This window comes from Hippoglossus stenolepis, chromosome 13 (genome assembly GCF_022539355.2).
Source record: "Hippoglossus stenolepis isolate QCI-W04-F060 chromosome 13, HSTE1.2, whole genome shotgun sequence".
NCBI classification, from domain to species: Eukaryota; Metazoa; Chordata; class Actinopteri; order Pleuronectiformes; family Pleuronectidae; genus Hippoglossus; species Hippoglossus stenolepis.
Genome location: NC_061495.1, coordinates 16,812,799 through 16,840,476, shown reverse-complemented (window position 1 = coordinate 16,840,476; position 27,678 = coordinate 16,812,799). Strand labels below are relative to the sequence as shown.

Below are 27,678 nucleotides of genomic sequence, written 5' to 3'. Positions count from 1 at the left end.
TCATCTTCTAAAAACACATTTATTTCTCCCAAAGGACAAAGGCTCATCTTTTAGCAGTATTTACAATATACAGTACCGGGTTAATATCTGTACACTTCCCTTAGGATGCCCAGAAATTAAGTCAAACCGCAAAGTGATCAAACAATAAAGATGACAAGACAAGAAACATGTTTCCTGGCACAGACTTTCGTTAAGCTTGTGTCAGGGAAAGAGACCCAACAAAAATAAATTCATAAAAAAATTAAATAACATAAGAGAGGTTATGCGGAAATGGCATGGTTCAAGTTCAGAGTGGTCCAAGGCCTTTGTGACCATTAAAACCATTAATGTACCATTTATGTACCAGTGGACAGTGTCCTGATGAATGATTGTAAACAGACGGAGAGGATCTCGCTCTGGTTTCTCTTTGGCCACACTGATCAAGGCCATAGACGGTGGATGATGAATGTTGAAGTGGTGGAAGTGTGTGATGTCCTCGCCCTCTTGCTTGGTGTTCAAGGAATGTTATTGTGGAATAGATGGTCGATGCTGTTCAGTGGTTCTGGTCTTGAAAGGGGCTGTATTGACATCCTGCTTAAAGCACACACACATGCACCCATGTCAAACAAGTACACAATTACCTGTTTACAGATGCACTCTTGCTCTCACTCACACAACCAGCCTTAACTCATGTACGCACAACAGAAGCAAGTCCACATATACGCATTTCTTTTTCTCTTTTCAAAGTTTCAGATGGAGATTGTGTGCGACGGCCTCACAGGTTGGTCTCATCCCATGTTGGGTCGTTCATGCTCTTTAAAACCCTCCTCACAACCTTCTCTAGATCCTTCCTTGCCCTCTGCTCCTCCTCCAGTGACCTCTTCATCTTCTTAGTGTCCTGTTGTGGAAAACAATATTATAAACACATACTGTTGTTTAACAGATTTAGAGAAGACATGAGACTGTCTCAATCCAAAACTAAGGATACAGTATCGTTAGCTCAAATAATGTGCAAAATCTCATCTTTCAAACCTCTGTGTTCAAAACAACATTCCTAAACTATATTACAAAACAGGTCATTACAAATAGATTTAACTCCACTTGGTTAAAGTTATGTCAATGCTTGACATAACCAACTTTTTTTAGATTAGATCATAAAACAGTTTAATTTGACTTAAAAGTTATATAATTGATAAAACATCATAATCCATCATTGAACATTTACCTGTTTTAGTTCCTGAACCTCATCCCTCAGAGCGTACACCACATCCACCAGGCTCCTTTCAGACAGGAATATTTACAGGTCAGCACATCAGTAACACCCACAGGTCTGCTCATCAAGTGATAGGTTCACACTGTTTCAAGTCCATTTTAAAACGACACTCATATGTTGATATGTACATCGCAAACATTTTAGGTTACTGTCCATTTTGCATACAATTGCACTTTTGCAGAGAGGTGCTGTGGATTTTGTCCCCAATCTCTTCATCATCAGTATCTGCAGGAGCAACAACTGTATTAACCAGAATATGTTTCATTGAACAAATGGGCATGAGTGTTGTTTTAAGACCCACTTGATAAGATGCGAGATATAATCTCATAGCAGTAGCACAGACCAAGAGCATAATAATAAGAGTTACAGTTGAAACGTTATACTTAATGTGCAAGTCTTGAAAAATATATAATCTCAATGTCATCAAATTCCTTTTAAAATGAAGGGAGACTGTGTATTTGTTGATTTGGCCCAAAACTGTTAAATCCTCTTTATTTATCTAACAGGTGATCCATCCCTCAACGGGTGTGTTTGCATTTTGTAATAATATGGCACTTTTTGACCTCTCTATTTGCAAAGTACTAAATAAATCAAGCTTTATTTAATTATCTCACTAACAGAACATTACAATTCGATACATCTTATTCCTCTGTGCCATGAGGCGTATTGAGCTGGTCTAAACTGGAAGTCGTCCCTAACAAATGTACTTTTGACTCCTGAGTAATAATTGCAACAATATACAGCTGTAATTGAAAATTACCCCATTTTAAAGATCTTAAAGATTTAAGTGTTCAGTTGAAACAGATTGGCTTGGGGCTGTGTGCCACAGTCACAGTTTGATAGTAGACTACGGCTATTTTGGTTTTGGTCCTTCAATGGGATTTACAATATGTAAATTCAGGATAAAGGAGAAGCACGTTAACTTACTTTTCTTCCGGTGCACTTTGTCCATTGCGACTTGGATCAAGGACTTTCTCCTCACCAGGGATGATCACATGAAGTCCTGTCTCTCGTTGCGGTCCTGTTTCAAAACAGAAGAGCACTCAACACTTGATACACAGCTTTTTCTCACCTTGCAGTAAGATGACATCTTCAGTATATTACGTTTTCATTCCACAGTGTGAGCTTCTTCTGGAAGGGCCAGCAGCACCAAAGAGAAGGAGATATACCACAATTGTTGGTAGTAGTGTGTTAGTCATGCACAGAGAAGAAATCAGATAGGAGACAGAGGAAAGAGAAAGGAAATGAGAGACAGTGACAATATCAGACAAAAAAAACAAACACATTCCTTCATTTATTCACAATACATTTCTCTGTCCGTAAGAATCCTAAAATGAAAACACACAGCAGATATAATCATATTTCGTCCTTACAAATCACCAGAAAGCCAGTGTCTACCAAATGACAGATTTATTCAAAACTCATAATACAGCGTTTGGGACTTGAACACTTGAGCAGTGTCGAACAAATACACTGAAGGCGCTGTTTGCAGATAAGACGTGGTCACATGTGTGAACTGGATACAGCATTAGAGCACACTGAGACGATGTTTGTCACAGACAGTCTCTTTACCCTGCCGGTCCCACAGTTAGTTTCACAGAATACACCCGTCACAAAGTATAGCACGTGATGTAAGGACAGTGATATTCTCAGCTCAAATACTCATAGAAGGTACAATGGATTTTTTTTCCTTGTTCCATGACAACTAGTATTTACAGAAAGGGACACTGTGTGCTCTTCATTTTTCAAGTCCACACTGACAGTATTCAGAGGCTGAGTGAATAGATCACATAGAAATATTCCCATATAATCATCTCTTGTTTTTTTCTTTTACACTACGAATGAGCATTTACTTTACAGTAACACTGAATACTTAAGTCTACCTTTAGGACTATATCATACACACTCTAGGCAGACGACAAAAAGTACAGAATTTAACAGATCTACCCCCCACCCCCGACGCCCATTTACATGATTGTGCAAAATAATTTAAACACTTCATGTTATAATTTCAGTGTAAACTTTAAATCAGACCAATAAAATGTAGAAAAAAAAGAACACAAATGATTCATCCAGGGATCATTTTGTAAACATTGACATAAAGAATAACATAAAAAAAAAAGAAATGCCTTCATACAAAATAATGAATAAACAATTTTCATTTTCATTAAATAGTACCGTAACATGGACCAATATATTCCACATGTCACCTGCATTGCTTACTGTAAGAGGAGATAGACTAAGTGGATGCCAAGCTGTACTTTTATTACCAATACTGGAAAAATACTTCTTCATAAAAATAGTTATTAATGCAGGTTAGTATGGAAAACCACGCAAACCAGACAACACAGAGGGGTGTCTGACTTATGAGGCCGTAGCATAGGTGTTAGTTTGTTGTGACACAAGGGATGTTTGTTTATGACACTATGCTAACTATGTCGAACTGTCAGAGCCGTCAACAGCTACACTTTAAAGAAATAGTTAATATTTTGGTATGTAGGATAATTGGCCTGTGTGCTGTGGATTAGTTAAAAAGACTGATACCACTCTAATGTCTGTGGTATAATGGTTGTATCGTAGGCTAAGTTAACCAGAAGCTGGTTAAGCTAACCAGGAGCACCCCAGCTTAGCAAGATAGCTTCTGGTTAAGGTAAGTTAACAAGATTTAGGTTAGTTTAGCAAGACAGCTTCTGGTTGAGGTAAGCTAACCAGATGCAGGTTAGCCTAGCAAGACAGCTTCTGGTTAAGGTAAGCTAAGAAGATACAGGTTAGCCTAGCAAGCTAGCTTCTGGTTAAGGTCAGCTAACCAGATGCAGGTTAGCCTAGCAAGATAGTTACTGGTTGAGGTACGCTAACAAGATGAAGGTTTGCCTAGCGAGAAAGCTTTTGGTTAATTTAAGCTAACCAGATGCAGGTTAGCCTGGCAATATAGCTTCTGGTTAAGTTAAGATAACCAGATGCTGGTTAGCCTAGCAATATATCTTCTGGTTAAGGTAAGCTAACAAGATGCAGGTTAGCCTTGCAAGACAGCTTCTGGTTAAGTTACCCGCATGCAGGTTAGCTTAACAAGAGAGTTTCTGGTTAGACTACGCTAACCAGAAGTTGGTTTGGATAAGCAGAGGCCGTTAAGCTTTGCTTAGCATATAGACTTGAATAAGAGGAACTGCTAGCGTAGCTAATTTATTCTTCGTTTTCTGTTCTCATCCCTTGAAGGTTAAGTGTTCTCATAACTAAAACATAATCTTCTAGTTATGACAAATAATATATATATTCAATTTATATTAGCCAGCAGCTCCTCTTCGTCTTCTCTTTATGTTATGCTAAGCAAACTAGCTTCTCATAACTAGAATATTAAAACGTGTTGCATTTGCTATCCTGAGAGTGGAATTAATCTTCATCTCGAACTCTCAGCAAGAAAAGCAATTAAGCATAATCCCAGTTCCGAAAATATCAGATCTTTCCTTTAATGAGCAGGAGACACATCCCTACTAAACAAAGATATCAACTTGTATAACTGTAGCTGTTTTAGGTTGTAGTTTACAGTTATTAGTGTCGCACTGCCCTGTGCTGTTCTATGAAGCTTTATATTTCATTCATAAAGTAACTTGAGATATGATAAGACTGTAAAAATAACCCTGTAGAACCACTGACACAGTAATATTACTGAATTTAAGATCAGGCTTTAAAAGGATTATGCTTAGGAGACTTCACAATACAGCAAATTATTAAAAGGTTAACTTAACAGTGCACCAAAAATCAATCTCACTTAACTCTAGTGGTGGAATCTGGTAATGCAGATAGCTTTCCTGGTATTTCTGCCTCCAAACATATACAATGGCTGACTTTCTTTTGCAAAATTTAAGATCAGAAATTAATAAAATAAAAGTCATAGATCACTGATTCTGGAAAGACCTATTGGTGCCAATTGTTTTAAAATTAAGCCATCTAAAACTATCTGCACAACTTGGATAGTACTAGAGATCAGTATGAAAATTTGTTTTTTGTAATGCGAGTAAACAGCCCCTTTAAATTCACCATTCTTAGCCTGTTAGCTTGTATCTAGTGTATGTGATGATCTCCTCTTTCTGTAGCAGCTACAACAAAGAACGGACTGACGGTCACATACTGTTAATGTTGGCAAGAACAGATTATTCAGCAGTGGTCTGGTTATTATGTTGAATATTGTTCTGCTTTCGGCTGGCAACATGAATAAAACTTTAAAATTATGAAAACAATATTATAAAATGTTAAGAATTTGGATATTACATTTGCATGCTGCTATTTTATCAGCCAGCAGGGGCATATGTGCCTCAACCTGTGTGTGTGTTTACGCGCATGTGTCGTATCTGTGCTATATTTGAGCATTCATACTCTAAAGTCACATACTGGAGAGAAGTAGTACATGGTAAATAGAATACTCTCGTTCCTGAATTACATCTGAATATCAGACAGGAAAAACTCAGTCCCCATCTCTCCCCCATCCCTGGTTCCCCCATATTCCCCTCCAACTTCCCTCTCCACTCTCTACGACGAGAGTCCGTCGCATTTATGGTCAAACAAGGGGAGTGGTCACATTCAAGATAAATTAACAAGAATTACCTAACACTTACTGCATGACAACTACAGAAAGAGAGGAGGCACATAAAAGGGAAAGTGTCAAAGGCAACAGGGAGATGCTTTGAACATCTTCAAAAGAGACCATCGAAATAAATAAACCAAATAAGTTAACAAAAAAAATTAACAAATATATATTAGAAAATAAATAGATCAATAAAAAAAAGGTTCTCTTTAATACATTGAAGGTAAAAGAGGTAAACGTGCTGTACGTTACATTACAGTACAGCGTGGCAGTACTGTATATTCTTTAGTTCTGGTGAGAGATGCAGCTCTTGCGCGGCACTGAACCCATCCTGTAACTGTGGGTGGTCCAGATGGAGTCATAGTCAGAGTCCTCCGACAGGTCAGAGGTCAATTCGGGCCGTGACACGCTGCTGCGGCGGCCCGTTGAGTCCGCGCAGGAGCGGTTCACGTCGGCCAGCACGTGGTTGTGCATCAGGTCAGTGCCCTGCCAGGCTGGACGAGGCAGAGCCGAGGTGGAGGTGACGTTGCGAATGTTGAGGGAAGAAATGGTAGGCGAAGGGAGAGGAGTGACGGTGCGGGTGGGGGAGCATACGCAACACGCAACAAATGGCAAATCATAAAACCAATGAGATGGAGGATGAGATGATGGCGCAAATCAGAATACATGGAGAAAATCAAAGCGCAGTATGCAGAGGAGAAAGATTGGTGGAGAAAAAAAGAGAAAGAAGGAATTCAACCACAGCAATGCCAAAGAGTGAAGAGTGGAGGAGAGACAGAGAGAAGAGAAGATACTGTTAGAAAGATCAGCTCTGAATACCAGTGTTAAAGAAAGGCTCTGAGTCACAGATATATAGTCAATACAAAGACAGCGAGCTACAGTATGAACCCTTCTTCTTCGTGCACATGTACGAGTCAGATTTGTGTTTTCTTTCTTACTGGAGTTCAGAGTTTGCCTGGTTTTGGCGCTGGTGCAGTAAGCCTCAATAACTTTCAGGATCTGGGCGTCTTCCTCCAGAGCAGCTGTACCTGAGAGTGAGAGGGTGCAAAGGGAAAAAATAAATCACAAGCTCATCGCCCTCAGATCTCCCCACACTGCTCACTGCTTTACTACCTACATTTTGGAAGATTTGCTTGCTTTTTATTGCACAAAGTGAAATAAACCCCACTGTAATAGCTGTCCTTTAGGTGGCCCCTTTAGTATGAATCCTACTATGAGGCAGCTGTTTTGCAACCTTGGTCGGTACTGATGTTTGGCCCAGATTATCTGATAGTGTGAGGGGTTCCAGAGCTATTCTTTAACCTACCGAACTGACCGCAGCATCACCAGAACCACATGATAATTATATAGCATGTTTGATATTTAGGATTTAAAATCAGGATGATTGCTTCAGTATTTTCCTAACATAACCAAAACAGTCAATAGGAGAGACTGAAGCAGCTGTTGGTGCAACTAAGCAATGGTAAACATTCTGAGGCTAACATCAGGTAGTGGTTTGTTTACACAAAGACGAATGTAAAAACGACCACATCTGGAGAAGTTTGAATCAAACTATTACTTATGAGTAAGATATCACATCTGGGTTCAACGCAAACCGTAAACATAAAAAGGATCTTAAAATTTTTAACATACTCTTCCTCGAGGCAAATTCCTCCTCAGACTGTTTTCTCTCTGGCTTGCGCTTGGGAAGAAGTTTCTTCACACTCTTAGGGCTTTTACTAAGATCCTGTAAATCAGAAATTTATTGTGAGAATTTGAACGTTTTATTTTTACACACACACACACAGACACAGAGAGAGAGAGAGAGAGAGAGAGAGAGAGAGAGAGAGAGAGAGAGAGAGAGAGAGAGAGAGAGAGAGAGAGAGAGAGAGAGAGAGAGAGAGAGAGAGAGAGAGCCTCACCTCCTTGTAGCACAGAGCGGCAGAGGGCCTTAGAGGGGGTGCAGGCCTCAAGCAGCTCAGGCTCCAGGGTTTCGGGGTGTTAGGCGGCTCCAGTGGACCCCACATCATAGTGCTGTGAGATGTTCCATGGGAGGAGGGGTGAGGCAGGGTGTGGTAGGTGGGGGCCACTGTCATGGACCTGCCCTCAGCATGCCGGGACGGGGTGAGGGGGTGAGATGGGAGCTGAGGAACGAAACAAAAAGGCATACTCCCTAATATCAGCATCGGCATCAGCCTTCTTAATCCCTACATATAATTCACTTTTTACTGTTTGAGAATTATACTAATGGTGTGCAGAGTTATTAATATACATCACAAACATATTTACATTAAAATAAAATAGTTTTTAAAAATATAACATTTGCAGTAATTTCTCTAAGTTCTTAATTTTTGGGTGAAGAAGCGCAATGTACATGCCTTGGAATTACAAACTGTCCATCTAATGCACTGATTTTAGGTTTCACTCTGTAATAGTTGTTTACACTACAGTGGGTAACACATAAAAAGACTAAAAAGAAAAGCCTCAGTATATGAGTATGTACTAATCGACCGCTCCTGACCGTGTGGCAGGGCACAGTGAGAGGTTTGTGGCTGGGCGCTGTAGCTGAGGTGTGTTTGATCTGTCGGCTCAGATGCTCCACCCAGTCCTGCAGGTCCTGCTGGTTGGTGCACGCCACGTGGAGACGGTCAAACAAAGCTCCTGCAGGAACACAGACAATGACTGAGGGCATTGAAAATGGATTAAACTCTGCATCTAGCTCATCTGGTGTGGTCTTACCATTGAGCTCAAAAGCATTTTTATGGGCTTCACAGTCTTCTAGTTTGTTCACTGTCATACTGGTCAGGGGCAATTTTCCCTGCAGAGGAAAATCATTATATCAGACAATAAGTTTTAACACTGGGGAGCAGTTTAAGAAATGTTATATCTGAGAAATTACTGACCTGGAATATGAAGCCGCTCATCCTGGGGCTGGCAGACAACATGAGGAGGACGTGATGGAAGAGCATGAGGTAACGCTCACTCTTCTCCTGAAAAACAGGATCAAGACAGAGAGGTGAATATAGAGAGAGTGAATACAAGGAAACAATAATCCGGTAGGTATGACAAGGCTCTACAATGTCTGAAGCCAAGTTCAAATCAAAGATTCACAATAAAGCTGCTCTCAGACATGCACTGAGGTCCAGACATTTTATATACATTTTCCGGAGGGTCTGCATGTGAGAACGCAAAAGTCAGAGTCAGTTGATCTGGACATTTTCCAGAGTTTTTCCCTGCCAGTCCTCCTGGAAAATGTCTGAGTGAGCCCATGTGAGAATACAGCAGGAAAATGTCCGGAAGAAAACGAGTGGGACTGCTACTGTAAAAACATGGCAGACTCTGAGGGAGAGGATCTGCTCTCAAAGTGGATGTAAAGGGCTTTTTTGTGTTTATACACTAATAAAAACACGATTATCAATATTACATTCAATTTCTGACAACAGATCAACCTACATCCTACACACTGGACCTTTAAAATGACTGATAAGTACCTATTAACAAACACTTGCACAACAAACATGAACCCTCCTGCACTCAAATGCAATAAAAGGTACTGCTAAGTAGCATTTACTGGTTAAATGACAATAAAACACTGTCATCTATGAACTGTGATATTACAATCAATTAATAATATTTTTTGTCAGTTCGGAGTGAAGTGCAGGTCAAGGAGGTGGACAGTGCTCGTACCTCGGCGCCAGGACTCTGGACTAAGACCTGGCTCATGTAAAGCACAGAGCCCAGCGTCTTGATGTCATCCCCCTCCCACAGACGGATTGACTCGGTGAGAATCTGCAGCTCCAGCTCCTTACGCTTCCGCACCTCCTGACACTGAGCCTGGCATGATGGGAAAAGACAACCTGCTTAAAAAGGCCTGTTGTTGATTCATTACATACAGTATGAAAGTCTGGTGACATGCTGCGTCTGACGAGACAGGAAGTGTTTTCAGCTTACAGACAGATTTTTGAAAGACGCCATGCACTTCTGGATGTCTGGCCTGTCGGGGTAAGTCTCCTGGAGGAAGAGAAATATATGGTTCATACAATTCATAACCTATTCTAAGATTGCACCGAGACAAATGAAAAGGCACAGACACACACCTCCATGTGCCTCTCCAGCTCTTTGAGTAAGTTGGGGTACTTGTCGATTCTCATGAAGGGTTTACTGAGGCCTGTGGTCAGGGTGAGGATCCCGGGGATGACGGCCCCCCTCCCCTCCATGAACTCCCCCAATACATCACTGCAAGAGGAAGGAAAGAGAGAGAGAGGTGATGGAGGTCACTCAAGGTATCATTCAACCTGGATGACGTGCAATGATTTTAAATATGTTCTCTACCTCACAAACAGTTTTGTAACAACAAACTATTCAGACAGCAACTAAATGGACTATTTTTCCTTTGGTAGTTATTTTACACTGGTTTCAAAAATAAGTCAGGTCAAACATATCTACCTGGCATTCAGATTCTTAGATCTCAAAATGTGATTGCCTTCATAATTAAGATTGATTGAGTGGTGCACAAAATCACTGAACAAGGAGAATAACAATTGAGCAGCTACGGCTGCAACTAACAATTACTTTTTTAATCAAATAATCCAATTTGATAGACAAATAAAAAAGCCCAAAGACGTTGGAAATAAAGAACGCTTGAAAAAATAACTGAATCAATTAGTTTTCTAAATAATTGCCAGTTAATTTCTGTTCATTTGAATTTGAGTTAAATTAGTTAATTTCGTTGCCACTGTAATATCATTATGGGATTATAACCAGCAAAATGAACATCCTTGTCGTTCAAACATTAAATCCTCAGAGGTGAAGACAACACACAATCCTGTGAGCTGCGTCTACTTATTTTTCTTCACAAAGAAACTGAACCATGACTCAGTTTGATCCCGACAGAGACCCCCTCTTTAGGTGGGACTAAATTATTGTATTTAGTACTTTTCACACCTGTTATTTTGGTTCTGACTAAACTGAAACGTGTGAATGTCCGGACTACACCAGGTAGGTGTGAAACTGCCCTTCGTCCCTCTCCGTGAGTTGTATTCAAGTTATTTTGCTTTGTAAAGAAAAAGTACTGCCTCAGCTACAGTAGTGCTGGTAATAGAAGACTGCAAAGTGTGTACTTAGTGTGCACAGTGATGAGCCACTATATCTGCCTCAGTCAGCAAACAGCAGGTTACAACAACAACAGTAAAACAAAGACAAACTCCAAAACCTTCTTTTTCCATATGACCACTTGTGCTGCATGAAGAAACTCACCTGTACTGGGTGAGCACATTGACTGCACAGGGGTGGTTGGAGCAGTAACCGATATACAAAGCTTTCATCTGTGGCATGAGGTTGAGGAAGAAGCCCCCCACCCTTTGCTGACTCTCTGGAAGCCTAAAAGAAAAAGATAAAAATCACATTGTTAAAAATATATCTGCACAAATTCTTGTGCACCAGTTAAGAAAACAAACAGCAGCAGAAATATATGGAGTGTCTGGTCTCAGACCCACTGCAGATTGGTGCTGTACTGTGTATTCCACATGCCTGCAGTACATTAAGCACAACACTAGATGTCCCTCTGCTTGTTATGAAACAGTGATGATGCTGCTGCTGCAGTGAGGCTGTGTGTGCAGGAGGGACTCACTTGGTGCACTCCTCCAGCGATTGGACGAGCATCTGCTGGAAGGTGCTGATCTCCTCCAGGTTTCCCAGAATTAGAGCCACATCCGGGCTGCTCAGCCTGGAGGCAAAAAGGATGATGGGAAAAGAACAATGGTGACTACACATTCAGACACGCGCTCAGCTCACATATGTTGTTAGAAGAAGGACACGTAATCAGATTGATCCAGCTTCCTGTTATACAACAACCGCACAAAAATATCTTGGTACTGGATTCATGCAGCTTTGTGTGTGAATAAGTCGTACTTGTCAATGCTCTGAAGAGGTCGCAGGTAGTTCGTCAGGAGGCTCTGAAGTTCCTTGGAATATTCTGTCTCTGTTTCTAAAATGTTTTGCAACACCTACAATAGGAGAAGAGGAAAAACTTATATTAGGAAATGTCCATATCCAAAAAACTGGAGTAGGATAATAATTCTCTTGAGGGTTACAGATACAAGTTTTATATTTAATTAGTAAGTGCCGCAATTTTTGGAGTTAATAAACCACAGAAGCATTAAAAAAATAATTTACTACATTATAATTGATCAAGCAAAACATGTTTTCAACTCTTCCGGCAGATTAGCTCAAGATTAAATAGAAAGTAGAGATACAGACAGAGATTACAAAAAGAATCAGGCTCTAACACAAACACTTTCAACATTTCACATAAATGTTGAGTTGCGTTCTTACCAGGTTATAGTAGGTCTTGCTGATTGCAGAAGTGTCAAAGCCTTTAGGGGGACTCTTCAGGGTACCAGACTTGGGAGACACTTGTTTGTCTGTGATTAGAAAGTAACAAAATGAAACACTATATTGTACATGATGAGCCAATCAACTGAAACACTGAGCCGAAAGTAATTTATGCCTAAAAGATTAAATGTCCTACAAAGATGTATATGCAAATAATCTTACATCTACAGTATACTTAAGTGAAGATACCCAAGCCTGTTGAAACCTGCCTTCGGACATACAGACATTTTGAAATCATAAATCGGGTTTAGTCACGTTGACTGGGCGATCTACTTCATTTTACATGCCTGTAATCGGAAAAAACATCAGGGAGCCAGACAACGACTAATCTATACATTAAGTTACAGACGTATCAGGGCTTGTGATTCCCAAACTATAATAAATCACTGAGAAAATAGAATATCTAAATATAAGTATAAATTATTGCTGTTACTCTGAGAAAAGGTGAAAAAGAAACATGTATTAGTGACATGCATTTATAGGCCATTGACCCAGATGAATAGAAGAATATATATACTAGAAGAATATATATGAAGAAATGCTACCAACTTTAAATAACAACAAAGTCCCTTTAGGAGAAGTTGTACCGAGTTAAACAGCTTTTCACAACTCTTAATATACAGTAAGTGCACATCAGGTATACAAGGTGTTTTTTGTGTACTTATTGTTATTCAAGTAGAATAACAAGACCCCAAAACACGTCCCTATGTGGGGGTTTTTTTGGTGCCTTGCAATGAGACATTTTCCTCTTGCAGGATCTGAAATATCTATATAAATTATTATTATATAATTAGTCTTTACAATCCCAAAGAATCAGTGTTAAATTGATCAAGTTAAAAATGTCACTCAGACAGAGGATCAGAATTCGAGGTGCTGCCTCGTGACACAATGTTTTTTAACCAGTGAATAAACAACGAACCACAGCAGATGTGAGGCTGTGTAACAATCGTGTGACCAGAATGTGACAATGGCAACTGTGATGTTGTCCATGAATTGGCAGGTTTTGAATCTGAGGGATTTTAAAAATATCTGTGCTGAATAATATTTAATCTCTCCAGCTGCTTTGTTCATTCAGAGGAAGGTAGGAGCAGAGGATCCTTTCTGAAATATGTGGTTGAAGGATGCAAGTGACAATTTTGGAGGTTGTAACACAACAATAATATAAAGAATTCCACTGTATTAATATCTTAGTAAGCTAATGAACTTGTTTAGTTATAAAACCAAACGTTCTAATTGCCTTAAATCATTCAAATTCAAGACGGATCAACATCACATAGCTGGCACCCATCATAAGCTCCCCGCTTGAACACAAGTAGCCGAGGTACCTACCAGAGCCCTTGACCTCGCGGACATAGTTGCTAGGAAACCAGCCACTCTTTCCATTGAGCAGCCCCTCCCACCAACCGCCATCTTCCTGGCGAGTCACGCCGATGATGTCCCCCTTGGCGAAGGTGAGCTCATCCTCGTTGGTCTGCTGGAAGTCGAAACGTGCTTTCACCAGCAGCTGCTGTCCACTGTTCTCCGACATGTCCTGTCGAGAACGAGGGGAGGATGTTACCAAAGAGGAAATGTGAGGTGAGACACCGATGACAGCAAAAGGTTTGTTGTGAAACATTAAAGGTTACATGTATTTTGTGAAAAAAACACACTTATACACATTTTTTTCATATTTGCATAATTATCCATCTATTTGTTTAATATCATGTAAATATATTCAACCAAAGCAAACAAGTGAATTGCCTTTGCCATGTCCAGTTGCTTATAGATGTGAATATAGTGTAAAGTTTGAATGGAAGCTTTTAAGCAAAGTCTAGTGATATATATCTATATATCCATATAGATATATAGATATAAATATATATCTATATATTCATTTTTTTGACTACCCTCGACCATAGCAGAGGTCTAATCAGTAGCAATAGCTTAAACCATGATGTGTTTGCAGGCCATTAAACCATCTATTTATCATTATATAATTGTGTCCTTTAACAACTTGGAAACATTAATTGTCCATATTTTAGCACTCACTTAACTACTGCACTTAACTACTGTGTATAATGTATAATTATGTATGTATTGATTCTTAATTTGTAATCAATGACTGTGCCAAAATTACAAAAACACATTATCAGTTTTCAGTGACCCTGAACTTTTGTGTTCCTAAACTCTGCTGCTAGTCATCAGCGGTGAGAGTTGAGCTCACCAGACTGCGAAACTGGTTCTGCAGCAGTTTGGAGGATCGGCCCAGCGAAGCCTGAGAAGACAGCGACTCGAAGGACTTGATGCGGTGGGCTGAAGAGTGTCGGGCACACACCGAATCGCTGCCCACGCCGATATCTGCACAGAAAGGGCAAAATATAAATACACCAGACCTGGCTTTTGAAGCCAGCGCCCACACACCTATGACTACTCGCCTGCCTTTCATAAAAATAAAAACACCCCCACATGGCGCATGAAACTCACTCATATTGCACATATTTTTAACTCACCTGCAGTCACTTTATTCAGAGCGACCAGACTGCTCAGCACCTTCGAGAAGTTCAGTCCCAGTAGCAGGTCACTGGCCTCAAACGGCTGCGGGTGAGAGAGGACAGAGTGAGACAGGGCAGATCTGTGAGAATCATCAGCAAGTACGTTTTGCTTTTAAAGCTAATCACTAATTCCAGCACAGCAGGGCTGTATCATCGCTTGGCCACACTGTGAGCAAGCACCGGGCAGTTGATCAATAACTCTCCTTATCTTTGTCAGAAGTAGCTGGTGAAACACACACACGCATGTAGGTCATATCTGCAGCAGCTACAGCTTTACACAACAATGTGCATCATAAAAGTTAATGACAGAAACTGAGCTTTGACCTCTCCCTGCTTCATGAGAAGGAAGCGCATCAAATGGTGGGACTGGACATTAAAAAATTGTTATTGACATCAAAGCTCAAGAAAAGATATCAACAAATGCTGCTTAAATAACCTAAGCCACAGGAGTGAGAGCCGGGGGGGGGCTGAGTGAAACAATGCACATAGCTTTAAAATAAAAATAAAGTACTCATTTGACAAAAATAGAAGATGAATGTGTGGAGGTAAATATGTATATTGTGGCGGTGCCGCAAACAGAGGCTGGAGACTCGGCCTGTCTTCCCCTATCTCTCTTTCCCCATTTCACACTTGTACTGTCCCTATCTCAAAAGACAAATGTGTGCATGCTTATTTTCATGTAGAGCAGGGAAGTGAGGTACCATCACAAGTGGTCACTCGAGACACATTCTCTCGCCAGGTGGGAAGTGATGCACTTAGAGCAGTGCACTTGTGATCCGATCCCCGGAGTTGCATGTTAATGCCATGTCTGAACACGGCCACAGAAACGTGAAACTACGATAACACCAAGAGGGCGTGAGTGTCACTGAGAGGGAAGGGAAGCCTGAACCATAGTTTGTATATGACAGGTCACTTTCTCTCACTATCCAGAAATTAAGCCAGTAGCGATTGAGGGATGGAGCCACAGTATCGAGGTTCCAATTGCGAGTCAATCATGACATTTTAACGTATTTTAAAGCATCAAATAACTGATTAAAACCAAAATTACTGGAAAAGGGAACATTGAACAAACATCAGTGTGATAAGAATTAAAGACAAGCACCATCAATGATCTTGGTTTGACTCTTTAGTTTGACCCATGTCCCGTCTGCTAACATGGAGGGGAAAGGATTTATGACCTGTACTGCAGCGAGCCACCAGGTGGCAATCAAGACACTTTGGCTTAATTTTTGGGGAGCTGCCATGTCGTCCATCTTTATATACAGTCTATGGTCTGAACGTTTAATAAACTGTAGTAGACTGATGCATTGATGGCTTTTGGTTTCACAGGATTAACTGAAAAATGGAGAATAATTCCAGTCTTGTCCTTTAACTGCAGTAGAAGAGTAAACACTGATTTTATCACTGTCAGTGTGACGCTCACTCTCCTCGTGGTTAGTATGAATGGCAGCGATTGTATCTGTGTTGATGACTGTAGTTGTCTTCTCTCTTTGGGTGTAACGGCTTCAAATGATAAACTGCCCCGGCTTCACATATATTGAGTCTGAGTGACTGTGAGATGCTTCTCTTTCATCTTCCGCTCTGATTGCAGATGTGTCCTCAGGGAATATGTGAACGACTGTGAATGCAAGAGTGTGTGTGTTTGTGTGTGTGCACACTAAAAGACTGTCCCTAGTGAGCATTCATGTGAGAGTGCCCTCTTCCTCACCCATCTATACTTTCACTGGAACTCAAACTACAAACCACGTTCAGCATTTGTGCTCAACTTATTATTTCCCTGCAGAACGTAGACGTGACTTAAATCGCTTCCTCGTTAGAAATGTGACACATCTCTCACAAGTGAAGCGTGGCGCACATCAAACATTCATGCAGTGAGATAATGAACATGACTAACACGACAAGCTACGACACGTCTGCTGGGCCTCAGCATCACAGGCAGGTAATGATCCCCTCAGAGCAGACAATAGTGCAACACCCCTCTGTGACTCAGCAAGCTACAGCAGCGCAGCAAACTGCTCCCACACTTCCCACACCCATCACCATCAAGGAAATCAGTATTTACTGCACAGGGAATTACAACCCACTACACCAGGTCCACTACAGATAATGGAATATGGTGACAATATCATATTTTACTTTAAAGCATCACTATGCAACTTTTTTTATCCCAAAATACCAGCTTTTAAATTAGTTTAATAGTTCACTGACTTGGAATAGGGACAATGGTGCTGCTTTCATTTCTAATCCTCATACTAAACGTCTGTTCTTGCTCTACGTTACTTTGACTGCAGCTTAAATTGACAGAATCCGGTCCAGCAAGTTCAAGAGTAATGATGAACTGTAGATCAGTTCAAAAGAATTCATTCATCATTAAATCTTTAAAAAAAATGCTTTTATGGCCAACTTTCAGCGAGGAAACTTTTAATATATGAAGAATTCTGAACAGAATTTGTTGCAGCAGCTCTTCTGGTTCAGGAAGCCAGGAATCATGGGTAATATCCACCGTTCAGCTGTGTTTCAGTTCAGTGTGTGGGACTCTACACAGTCAGAGCTCCGTCAAGACACTGATAGGCTTTGCTTTTTTCTCTGCATGAAAACCATTTGATTGCTCGGACAAGGAGCCCAACAGAATGAATCCCCACGTGAGCATACAGAGGGCGCTGTTGCTCAGTAAATGTTACTTTGGCGGGTTTCAGACACGAACCCTGGAGAATTTGGTCGGGACATTTTCCAGAGTTTGTCTTTCACATATGAAGAACGCAGCAGGATATTGTTGAGGTCAGACGCCTTCACAACAACACACAGTAACATTTTTGTCACAGCATCTATGTTTGGCTTCTCTTTTTATTTATTGGAGAAATTTGTAAATTCTTTTGTTTTTTTCAGTTTTGCGTCCGTTTCTGGACATTTTATCAGGGCGCTGGCATCAAAAGTTCCAGAAAATGTGTGGATCAACTGACTGGGATATTTGTGTCCTCACATACAACGTCCTCGGAAAATTTCAGGTTCAGTGCATGTCTGAAAGGGGCTATAGCGTAACTTTAGGAGATTACTTAAATATACTAAATTAGCATTAAATATCAATGCTGCGACTCCCCTAGCAGTGTGTATAGTATAGTACAATATCAACAGTGACGGAGTTAAGAACACATGCATATCTTTAAACAGTAATACTGCAGGCAATCAAACTAAATAATAATTTTTCCTTTAAGGGTGTTCACATACTGTTTATATACTTATTAGGTGGACAACACTGGACTCATGGTCAATATTCCTAAACATAGAGACAAGGCAGCCAGTCAGTTTATTACTAAACAGTAGGAGATTCTTCACAGAGTAACCTGACCTCAATCCAACCGATCATGCGTCTCCATTCTTAAAGACCACATTGAAGACAAAAATCCCCCGAGGACAGAGAGAATTGAAGATTGCAGTCGGAGCTGAGAGTTTTTAGATTTGATTTGATGTATCGGCCTGAGCATTTTCTCATTCGGGTGAATATGGCCGCAGCACAGATCTGCTGCTGATGTCTGTGGGTCACAAGCTTTCGCTAACCATCAACTGTGTAGTTAATATGAGATGTGCGGGGTTTTTTTTTTTTAATCTGTTAATAGTTTCCTAGAGGCTTAAATGGTGTCATCTATTCCCTTGCTTTGTTGGACTCACAAGAACCCAGAGATCTTAATTTACTATGATGTGGTAAACAGGAAATCAAAAGAAATCTCAAATTTTACAGCTTTAAATTCACAAAATATATCGGATTTATGCAGGTCAAATAATTAATAATTAATTCAGCTAAAGTGCCAAAAATTATCTGGTTCCACTGAATAAAATCCTATAATTTTCTCCAGATTTTTCGTTATTTTTAATTAAATATCTGAGATTTTGGCATTGTTGGTTTGATAAAACAAGATATTTGAAGTTTTCACCTTGAGCTCAACTGAATGGAGGAATTTCTAAAGGACGTTCAGTAAATTGGACAATTAATAGAAAAAGAACTGACAGTACTTGATGATTAAAAAATGTCTTCGCTGCAGCCTTGAGCCAACACCACAGAAATTTGTGTTTTTGTAAACATCTTCAGCAGCTTTCCATACAAAGTATTTTAGCTCCACAATACCACAAACTTTTCTGGTTATTGTTTTTTATGATAATGGATTCTAACTCTCACTTTAGTCCAGACACATGGATCTGTAATTACTGCCATGGTAGATGCAGGGTAAGGTTACTGTTCCAGAGGGACCAGCGGGGTCATGGGAATTGTAATGATCACTTCCTGTGGTCAGAGCCATCAGAGGTTAAGGGTCAGTACCAGCAGCTGCCTAAGTGTCGGACACACTCTTGGAGTGACTAATCGGGAAAGGGTATCCAAATTCAATTGAAAATGGGATCAATCTGGTTGAAATATGGCAAGACCAGTGCGTTGATGCTCTGCCAAACATCAAGCTTAACTCAATTAAAATGAGGAAGGTCAGGCCTGCGAATAGCACAGCCTCTATCTGTCACATCTTTCACAAAAAAGCGAACCACTGCTCTAATCTGCAGCCGCAGCTACCTGGGGCCGGAGCCAGCAGTGCTCTGAGCTCTGGAGAAGATCCATCTGCAGCTGGTGAGCGGGAGGACTGCCATGACCCCCAAACTACAATAATCCTGCGCTGTCCACTTCAATCCAAAATAAAAGGAAAAGTCACATACGTTTAAAAACACTTTAGCACGCCAGGACCTAAACACAGTCTTAACAAATGTGGGTCATTGCATGTCAAATCATGTTTGTGCTATAGTAGCATTTCACAGGTTTCTCATGTGACCAAATCGGCTTTTTCAATTTTCTCAAATTTCGTTACGATCTGTGACGATGCAGCCAATGAGTGTGATGATTCAACATGGAATGACCCATACAGGAAATTGGTGGCAGTGTTATGGTTATGACAGGGGAACAATTACTTTAAAAAAACTGATTATTGCTCAATACCTTTGCCAGAAGCTGTCCCTCCCTGAACTGAACCAAAACAAACAGAGGCTCTTTTTTAATAAATCATCACGGAAGTCTTCTCCCTCACTGGCATCTCAGCTGTGTGTAACCACTAAATGATGTTTCACACACTCAGTGTGACGGCGCTCTGTCTCAGCCCGTCTCCACCTCTCGTTCTGTGGCTGGACACTCGGCAATGCTGGGAAACAGTGAGTTTCATTGTCACACAGGGGCGGTTCAATGACCCCACTGTGCACTGGCCAACACACAGACTTAAACAGCACGCTGCCTTCAATTTGCTACAGATTATGAACGGGTATAATCATTACACAAAAACTATAATGCACCTAAATATTTCTATAAAGACAAACATGTGTGAGGTCTTAATCTGTGGTGGTAAGACTGAGAAATACAACAATATCTATAATTACTGCAATACAATTTGTATAAATAGCAATGTAACAAATATTAAAAATACAACCCTGGGACCACTCCAGATTTGTTTTAAGTCTGCATCTCTACATGTACGGCAGCCATTGCATCAATGTCTGTTAAACTTGGGATAAATGTTTTCAGTAGTTCAAAGAATATTACTTTTTTTTCCATGTTTTACCTTGTAAAAGCAGAGAATCTGATAATCTTGCAGTGGAGTCCAAATTTTTTCCAGAGCTGTATATAGACACTGTTTATGCATTGTACGAGCACAGTGAGGAATAAATCAATAATTAATCAACCTCAGATTTGTAAAATATCTTTGCTGTTTAGGTTTAGGGTTTGCTTTATTTCTGCGATTTATCGTGATAATTATCGACATGTACTGATATGAAAATTTGAATCCTGATATAATTTGTGGCCACATCGCTCACCCGTAAGTGGTCGTGACAATAAAGACACATTTGAACCTAAGGACAAAGCTTTGCATTAATTAAAAAGCTTTAACTGGGGCTGGGTGGTGTGACCAAAAATGAGACAAAGATGAAAAATCCATATCGATAATCACCACGATAATCGTCACATTATTATATCTTTTAGGTTTGAAGATGTTTGGTCCTGAGTGAAGGTTGAGGGTTTAAACACTTCTTTGTGGCTGAGGTAGATCCAGTGCTTGCACAATGAATTAGCAACAATCTAAATCGATATATAGCAAACCTTTGTTACATTTCTATTGATAAACACGATATTCCGAACATCATTGTTATTGTTTTATCACCCAGCACGAACGTAAACAAAAGAAGGAAACGTAAACAGGCCACAGTTTAACAGTTTGATCCATTAACGTCACTAGTGCTTGCTACAATGTTGCACAGCCACAGCTCTGTTGTGTCCGGCCGAGGTGGGACTGTTCCCGGCTGCTACACTTCCACTCCTCCTCCCTGTGTCAGCGGCTCCAGCAGCCCCATTGTTCGAGTCCCCTCTTGCACACAAACTTCGCGGTGCACTCGGTGATACACGCAGAGCAGCGTCACGTTTTAACACCAGATATGCGCAGACATGTGTAAATAAAAAGGGGGGGAAGCCTCTCACCTCGACGCGGAACGACAAGCAGCCCTTCAGGAACTCCTTTATGTTGCTCAAACACTCGCCGTCGTTCTTCGGTTCCTGGTAAATCTGGAAAGACGCAAACGCTGGTTAGAGAAAATCAAATAGATAAAAAGCCTCCTGGCTCCCTGCTGCTGCCGCTGGATGAGTCCTGCTCCTCACGCTGCGGGTATCTGTGAGTTTATCAGCCCGGAAAATGCGTCTTCTTTCCCCGACACGCATTCTACAGTTGGAGCGGCTGCACTGGGCCTGACGCTCCGGGGAGGCTGAGCACAAATCCCGCAGCGGGGAAGTGGAGGAGGCGGCGGAGCTGGTGGAGGGAAATGACGTTGACAAATAGGGATCCCCCACTGCTGCCCTGATAGCCTATGGCAGCACTGGGTTTTATTATAACTTCCTGTAACCACATGGGAGAGAATAGTACATTTTAAAAATCCTAAATTCTGTCATCACTTATCATTTAAAGGTCCAGTGTGTAAGATTTAGGTGAAAGGGATCTATTGGCACAACTTGAATATAAAATAATCCTAGTGATGTTTTCACTAGGGTGTTTCATCTAAATTGTACAAATTGATGTTTTCTTTACCCTAGAATGGACCTTTTATATTTAAATTCTTTATATTTACATCAGAGGGGGGGGTCCTCTCTATGGAGGCCACCATGTTTTGAATACAGTAGCCCAGACGGGACAAACTAAACACCTTTTGATTTTTTATAACAAATTAATGCTACCACAACTTCTCTTTCATGTTAGGAGGGGAAGGGTGAGGTGAGGGGTGTTCAGCTGCAACATGCAACTTCACCACTAGATGTCACTAAATTATACACACCGTACCTTTAATAGAATGATTTCCAATGCAAAACAATCACTGACTATAACCTCAGTGCTAAGACATATAATATCTTAACCCAACACATTAAAAAACAACTGAATATCATTATCATCATGGAAGTATATAGACTTTATGACATAACAGCTGCATTAGATTGCATTGGATTGTACAGGTCTGCCTGTTAAAGTCACTTCTGAGTGTATGGAGATATATATACAATGTTAGTTTGAGTGATGAAGGATTTTTAAGACAATAACAACATATATTCTTGAGGAAATATCCGTAGATTTCTTTAAGAATTGTGACCATGATATATATCAGGAAATGTAATATTTTAAAATTACACTTATCAGCTCTCTGTAGTGGACACATCGTGTAAGGGAGCCACTGTTTTCTGTACCTTTATTAGGTTACTGATTTCTCTTGGTTACTTATCAGTCAATATAAAGACCATTGTTGGTATATTTGCAGTAAGTTCTTATATATGTTGGTAAATACAAGACAAAGAATATAAAAGGCATAGTTATCTTTTATTGCAAATGCTGTTTGTGTTTCCTTCACTCCTGTTCCTCACTACTAGGCCTGTTATTTGTAAAAAAAAATCTGACATTTTACTTTTCTTTTCATTTTGCTTGTAAACTCTCCCCCCCTCATTTGATTCATATTATCCATTCTCTAGCCAACATATTCTCATTTTCCTCAGTTACAGTTTTTCCTCATATCTCTCATTGTCCATCCATCCTTTATCTATACCACCTCAGCCAATCCCAGCTGACATTATGTACATCCTGGACTCATCACCGGCGTATGGCAGGGTCAATATATACAGACAAACAAATCCCTCTCATTCACACCTACGGACAATTAACTTAAAGCCAAATCTGCATGTCTTTAGACTGTGGGAGGAAGCCAGAGTACTCAGCAGAAAACATGCAAAGCTGGGATTTGAACCAGGAACCTTTGTGCAGTGAGGCAACAGTGCTAATGTAATAAAGTAATAAAGTGCTAATATTATAATGAGAAGGTGAGAGGATCATGTTGTCTGAGTGTGCCCAGGTTAGAGGCAAGTCTAGGAAGCGTGCTGGTAGCACTCATTGATTACTAGACACTAGGGCGATCATGTCGTGTGGGTCACTGATAAAGGAAGACCTTCTTTCGATGAGATAAAACTGAAACATCCTCACATCGTGTCCTTGCAGCTCTCTCTTGCTCTGGGCTGTAATTGGAGGGAAACTGAGCAGCAAAGATGAGACGTGAGGGACGTCTGGCCCACATTCACATCCACTACTGCAGGTCTGAAGGCAATTACTCATCCGATTATAGCTCTGGGAACTCGGTACAGAACAGAAACAGGGAAGGATGATGCCTACAACATCTCGGAGATGCTATGAGTCGCATCTGGGTCAGATAGCGACTGGATATGCTGGCCAATGATACCGCAGATAAATGCCAAGGGATTCAAACCCTGCTCATTATTGTAAAAGCAAGAAGGAGAAGATGAAATGTTAGATAAAACAGCAGGCATGCATGGGGGGAAAGAAAAACATTATTAGCATTTATAGTAGAAATAGTGTAACATTTAGCAAGATAACTCGGGCAGACCAGGTCGATATGTTGGTCAATGTTAGATTACCACATATATATCTGTATCAGTTAGAGACTGTATAGAAAGATGGACGACATGATGGCGCACCAAAAGTAAAGCCAAATCATTTCAATTGTCCCCTGGTGGCTGGCTGCAGTATAGGTTATAAATATTGCCTCATCTATATTAGTGGATGGGACATAAGCAAATGAACAGTCAGTGTACACGGCAAATAAACATTTCTCAAAGATAGTTTTTGTCATTTTAAGTAGTTCTTATCACACTGATGTTTGTTCAAATGTTCATGTTTTTGGTAGGTTCGATTTTAATTAGTTATTTGATGTAGTAACGGTTCGAAATGTCATGATTGACAGCTTAGACTGATTGGTCAGGTTTGTGCATTAGCGCAACCTTGCTGCCATGGCTCCAGACTACAATCCAAAATGTCATCGTCGCAAAATGACAGCGATTGTATACAGATTATTTTGGCTTCATTTCTGGATGGTGAGGGGAAGTAGAAACGTGTCGTCCATCTGATAACAAGACAGTTATCAGCGTAGACATGACAAGTATCTGTCTGATGTATCAGTGAATCCATTACATAGTTTGTCCACCAGAGGGCAATGACAAGTTAGATTTTCATTTACTATATATGTCCCACTCAGCATGGCTCTCTGATATGATGGTCACAATTCCTAGATTCTTATTTTCTCATCAAAAGCAAAAAGAAAATATTCATACGATGCATATTTTGGTTTGAATGCAAATGCACTTGCTATGTTTTATGAAAAATCAATACTTCAGGTTATCTACCACTTCCCCTTTTCTTCTGTATTCTTACTATAAAAACTACACCTATTGTTTGGCCTAGTGCCACACTAGTTTTTGTGGTTGTTGTTCTTTTTTTTGGTTCTTTTTTGCTCACCTTGTGTTCATTTACAGTTTCAGCTCACCAGCTCTGTCAGTTCAATTTGCTGACTGGGGGAATCATCACAGGATGCTATTGTTCTTAAGATTTAACTAAGCTACAGAACCTGTCTTCAGTGACCGGCGTCCCATTCACTGACCCGTTTTAAATCTATTGCCAGGTCACTCCTGTCAGACCATTATGGTAAAACAAAAGATATAGTGAAATACATACCACTGCAATAGTTTGATAATATGAAAATGCTTTTGCAGGGCAGGACGGAGGAATTCGAACATCTTCTCTGCAGCCACTTGCAAATGAGACACATAAAATCCTCCCTGACATAAGATGGCAGCAGATGTGAGAAAATAGCTCAGCAGTATACAGGCTGATTGGGCCTCAGACTTCATCTGATGGATTTCATCCATTAGTGTGTCTGTGCAATGCTCCAGATGTGTCCTCCTTTACAAACCGTGCCTAGATATACACTAGCCCTCATGAAATGCTCATGTGAACAAAACGGTGCAAAAAAACAAACCCTGATTTCATTATGTCACACATTAATTAAACAACACTGACAACGTGCAAATTGGAGGAAGCTGTTTTATCATTTAACGCTCACACGGAGCTGCAGCAGGGGCCTCCGGGCGGAACGTCCACTTTCCAGGGAAACATTGGCTCCTTTACGCGGGGCCTGCTGCACGACTGGAGCTTTAGGTTGACGGACACAAACACGTGCACTGTGTCTTTAAATGGGGAGAGGGTCCACGTCTGTGTGTCTGTGCGCCTTTGCAGTCAATGGCGGCCCACTCTTATAGCCGAGGAGTGTGTATAGTCATCCCTCACATTGACATACAGGCCACATCGCCGTGGATTGAAGAGGAATTTAACACCGAGGCTGTTGAATAAACCTGCACTGAAACATAAGCTGCTAAATGAGGCCTGCATTAGTTTATTTATAAGACCCCACAGTGGATCTAACCCCCTCTGATACATCTGATCAATCATTTCTCCTGTTGTTGTGATGCTGCCTTGTTTGGAGCAGATCAATACGCACTGGGGCCTCCTTTCTTTCCCCCTCTCCTTTCTCTGATCCTTTTCTTTTTCTTTTCTTTTGAATCGCCCCACGCTGACACACGTTATGTGCCACCACGTCCTGGCGTTGTTTTCGCAGACAATAACCCGGGCTGCCGTGACCTACAAAAGAAATCGCCTCACGGACCAGTGCGCAGAGGGAGACGCCAGACAACAAACCGCGGATCCGGGCAGCGCACCCCGCCGACGGGGCGGGCGGGTATAGGGTTATGCAGTACACGGGGAGATGGGGTGAGTGTGTGTGGGGGGGTGTATTGCTCTTACTTTCTCCGTGGACCCGGGGCTGAGCCGCTCCAGCAGCCGGCACAGCACCACCCCATCCTTCAGGGAGCTCTGCAGGAACGCCTCGGGATCCGAGATGGTCTTCTTCGGCGACTCCAGCACCCCGAGCGTGATCAACCATGTCACCGTCTGTTCCGCCGAATTCATGTCCAGTCACAACAGATCCCCCCCGATGTTGTTTTTCTTTCTCCCCCTCCTCGACAAAGCGGCTGTGTGCGGGTGTCTCTAACGGCGTCCACCGGTTACACTGCCAGCATCACCACCGTCACCATCCGTGCGTTAGAGGAGGAACATCGTGGATCCATAGAAAAGGATGATGTCGATGAGGAAACCTGGATGCGGAGGATGGTGACGGCTGACTGGTGGAGCCTCGGCAGGTCTGGTTTCCTCCCTTCAGTGTGTGTGTGTGTGTGTGTGGTGTGTGTGTGTGAGTGTGTGTGTGTGTTTTCTCTCTCTAACCTGGCAAGCTGTCAAGCGCGCTCCTCTGTGATGCGTTGAGGCAGCGGGCTGCACGTATGCGCATCGCAGCCGCCAGCCACTCGTCCATTGGATGACATCACAGCAGAGGGACAGGCGAGTCCAACCAGTTGTTAGGACGCATCAGTGTGACACGAGCAGGCCCCCTCATGTGTGGCTGTGCGTTTCCTGCCCTGTTTTATTATGGCTGCTGCCCGTTGTTATCTCTGTGCCTCCATTCAGAAGGAGGATGAGCAGACAGAGCAGCAGCTTCAACAGTGATGATGCTTTATCGACACAAAACTGATCAGCTGGACTTCAGCACTGTCATGATGATCTGCTTTAATAAAAACAATATGTCAGTGATGCTCCCGAAAAGCAAGTCTTAACCCTCAAACAGCCCATTGAACGGGGGTCAGAAAATGGGGACCTAACCTAAACGTGACCACAATTCACATCAAACCTCAACCAGGACCAAAGAAATTAAGTGGCCTAATTAGGACCTGGATTTGGTCCCCATGAGGTCTACTACTCCTGACAAGGTTGCTTAATTTATAATGGAAAAGGTCCAAAGAGGCAACAAAAATGAGTAGGCACACACACATACACACACATGACACACACACTCACACACACAAACACACATTTACCCTATTCTGTTGTGGGGTCACAAGGATGTAACTCTATTTTAAGGGGTCATAAGCAAAAGTGGTCAAATCCAACCCTAAAACATTTTCATTTAAAGCACAGTTTCATTGTATCCGTGTACCTGCAGCAGTGTTTCTGCTTGTACCTGAGAAAACCGCCTGGACAAAGAGATTCTCAGTTGAAAAGCAGTTCAGAGACTCTGTTCAGTTCAACCTGAGCTGACCTGTGTTTTGTTTTTGACCAGGGGAGGAAACTGGATCACCTGCTGGAACCAACATGAACAAGGAAACATGCAAATTATTCAAACACAGAGAGGCTTGGGACAAGGCTCCACTGAGCCAGCGAGACGTAAAGAGCTGAATCTATTAGTCAATGGGTAAATGAATAATTGAATAAAAATAGCCAGAATTAATAAATAGATAATGATAAAATAAACTGTTGGTTGTATGCCATCTTGGGTTCTAGGACACTACTTTTTCACTAAGTACATAATTTATCAAAACAATAACAGGCAGATTCATTTTATAGTGAAATAAATTATTGTAAGCCTTGGAAGGAAACATTATCCAACCCTCTCTCGTTGTGTTTGTCCTGAGGCAAAATGAAAAGCTGGAATTTAACATAGTT

The 27,678-nt window shown here is 41.2% G+C and overlaps 1 protein-coding gene across 5 annotated transcripts; it reads right to left on the bottom strand.

Annotated features, from left to right (window-relative positions):
- LOC118119998 (rho guanine nucleotide exchange factor 7) lies at positions 1-26,512 on the bottom strand. 5 transcript variants are annotated; one of them, XM_035174542.2, is made up of 22 exons: positions 25,930-26,511; positions 21,231-21,314; positions 14,693-14,777; positions 14,407-14,540; positions 13,533-13,734; positions 12,144-12,232; positions 11,721-11,815; positions 11,440-11,535; positions 11,067-11,189; positions 9,908-10,046; positions 9,762-9,821; positions 9,498-9,644; positions 8,714-8,800; positions 8,550-8,628; positions 8,332-8,471; positions 7,733-7,954; positions 7,464-7,557; positions 6,770-6,859; positions 6,146-6,325; positions 2,180-2,273; positions 1,205-1,259; positions 1-877 (listed from the first exon to the last, which is right to left on the bottom strand). In XM_035174542.2, exons 1-22 carry the CDS (start codon positions 26,092-26,094, stop codon positions 755-757), a joined length of 2,583 nt encoding a protein of 860 aa, XP_035030433.1. In that variant the 5' UTR covers positions 26,095-26,511; the 3' UTR covers positions 1-754. The 5 variants fall into 5 exon arrangements, 4 of the variants coding, with proteins under 4 accessions (XP_035030433.1, XP_035030430.1, XP_035030431.1 ...); XM_035174539.2 differs by lacking the exon at positions 6,146-6,325 and having other exon boundaries at positions 1-570; positions 815-877; positions 25,930-26,509; XM_035174540.2 differs by lacking the exon at positions 6,146-6,325 and having other exon boundaries at positions 25,930-26,507.
- Positions 26,513-27,678: the final 1,166 nt, after the last annotated feature.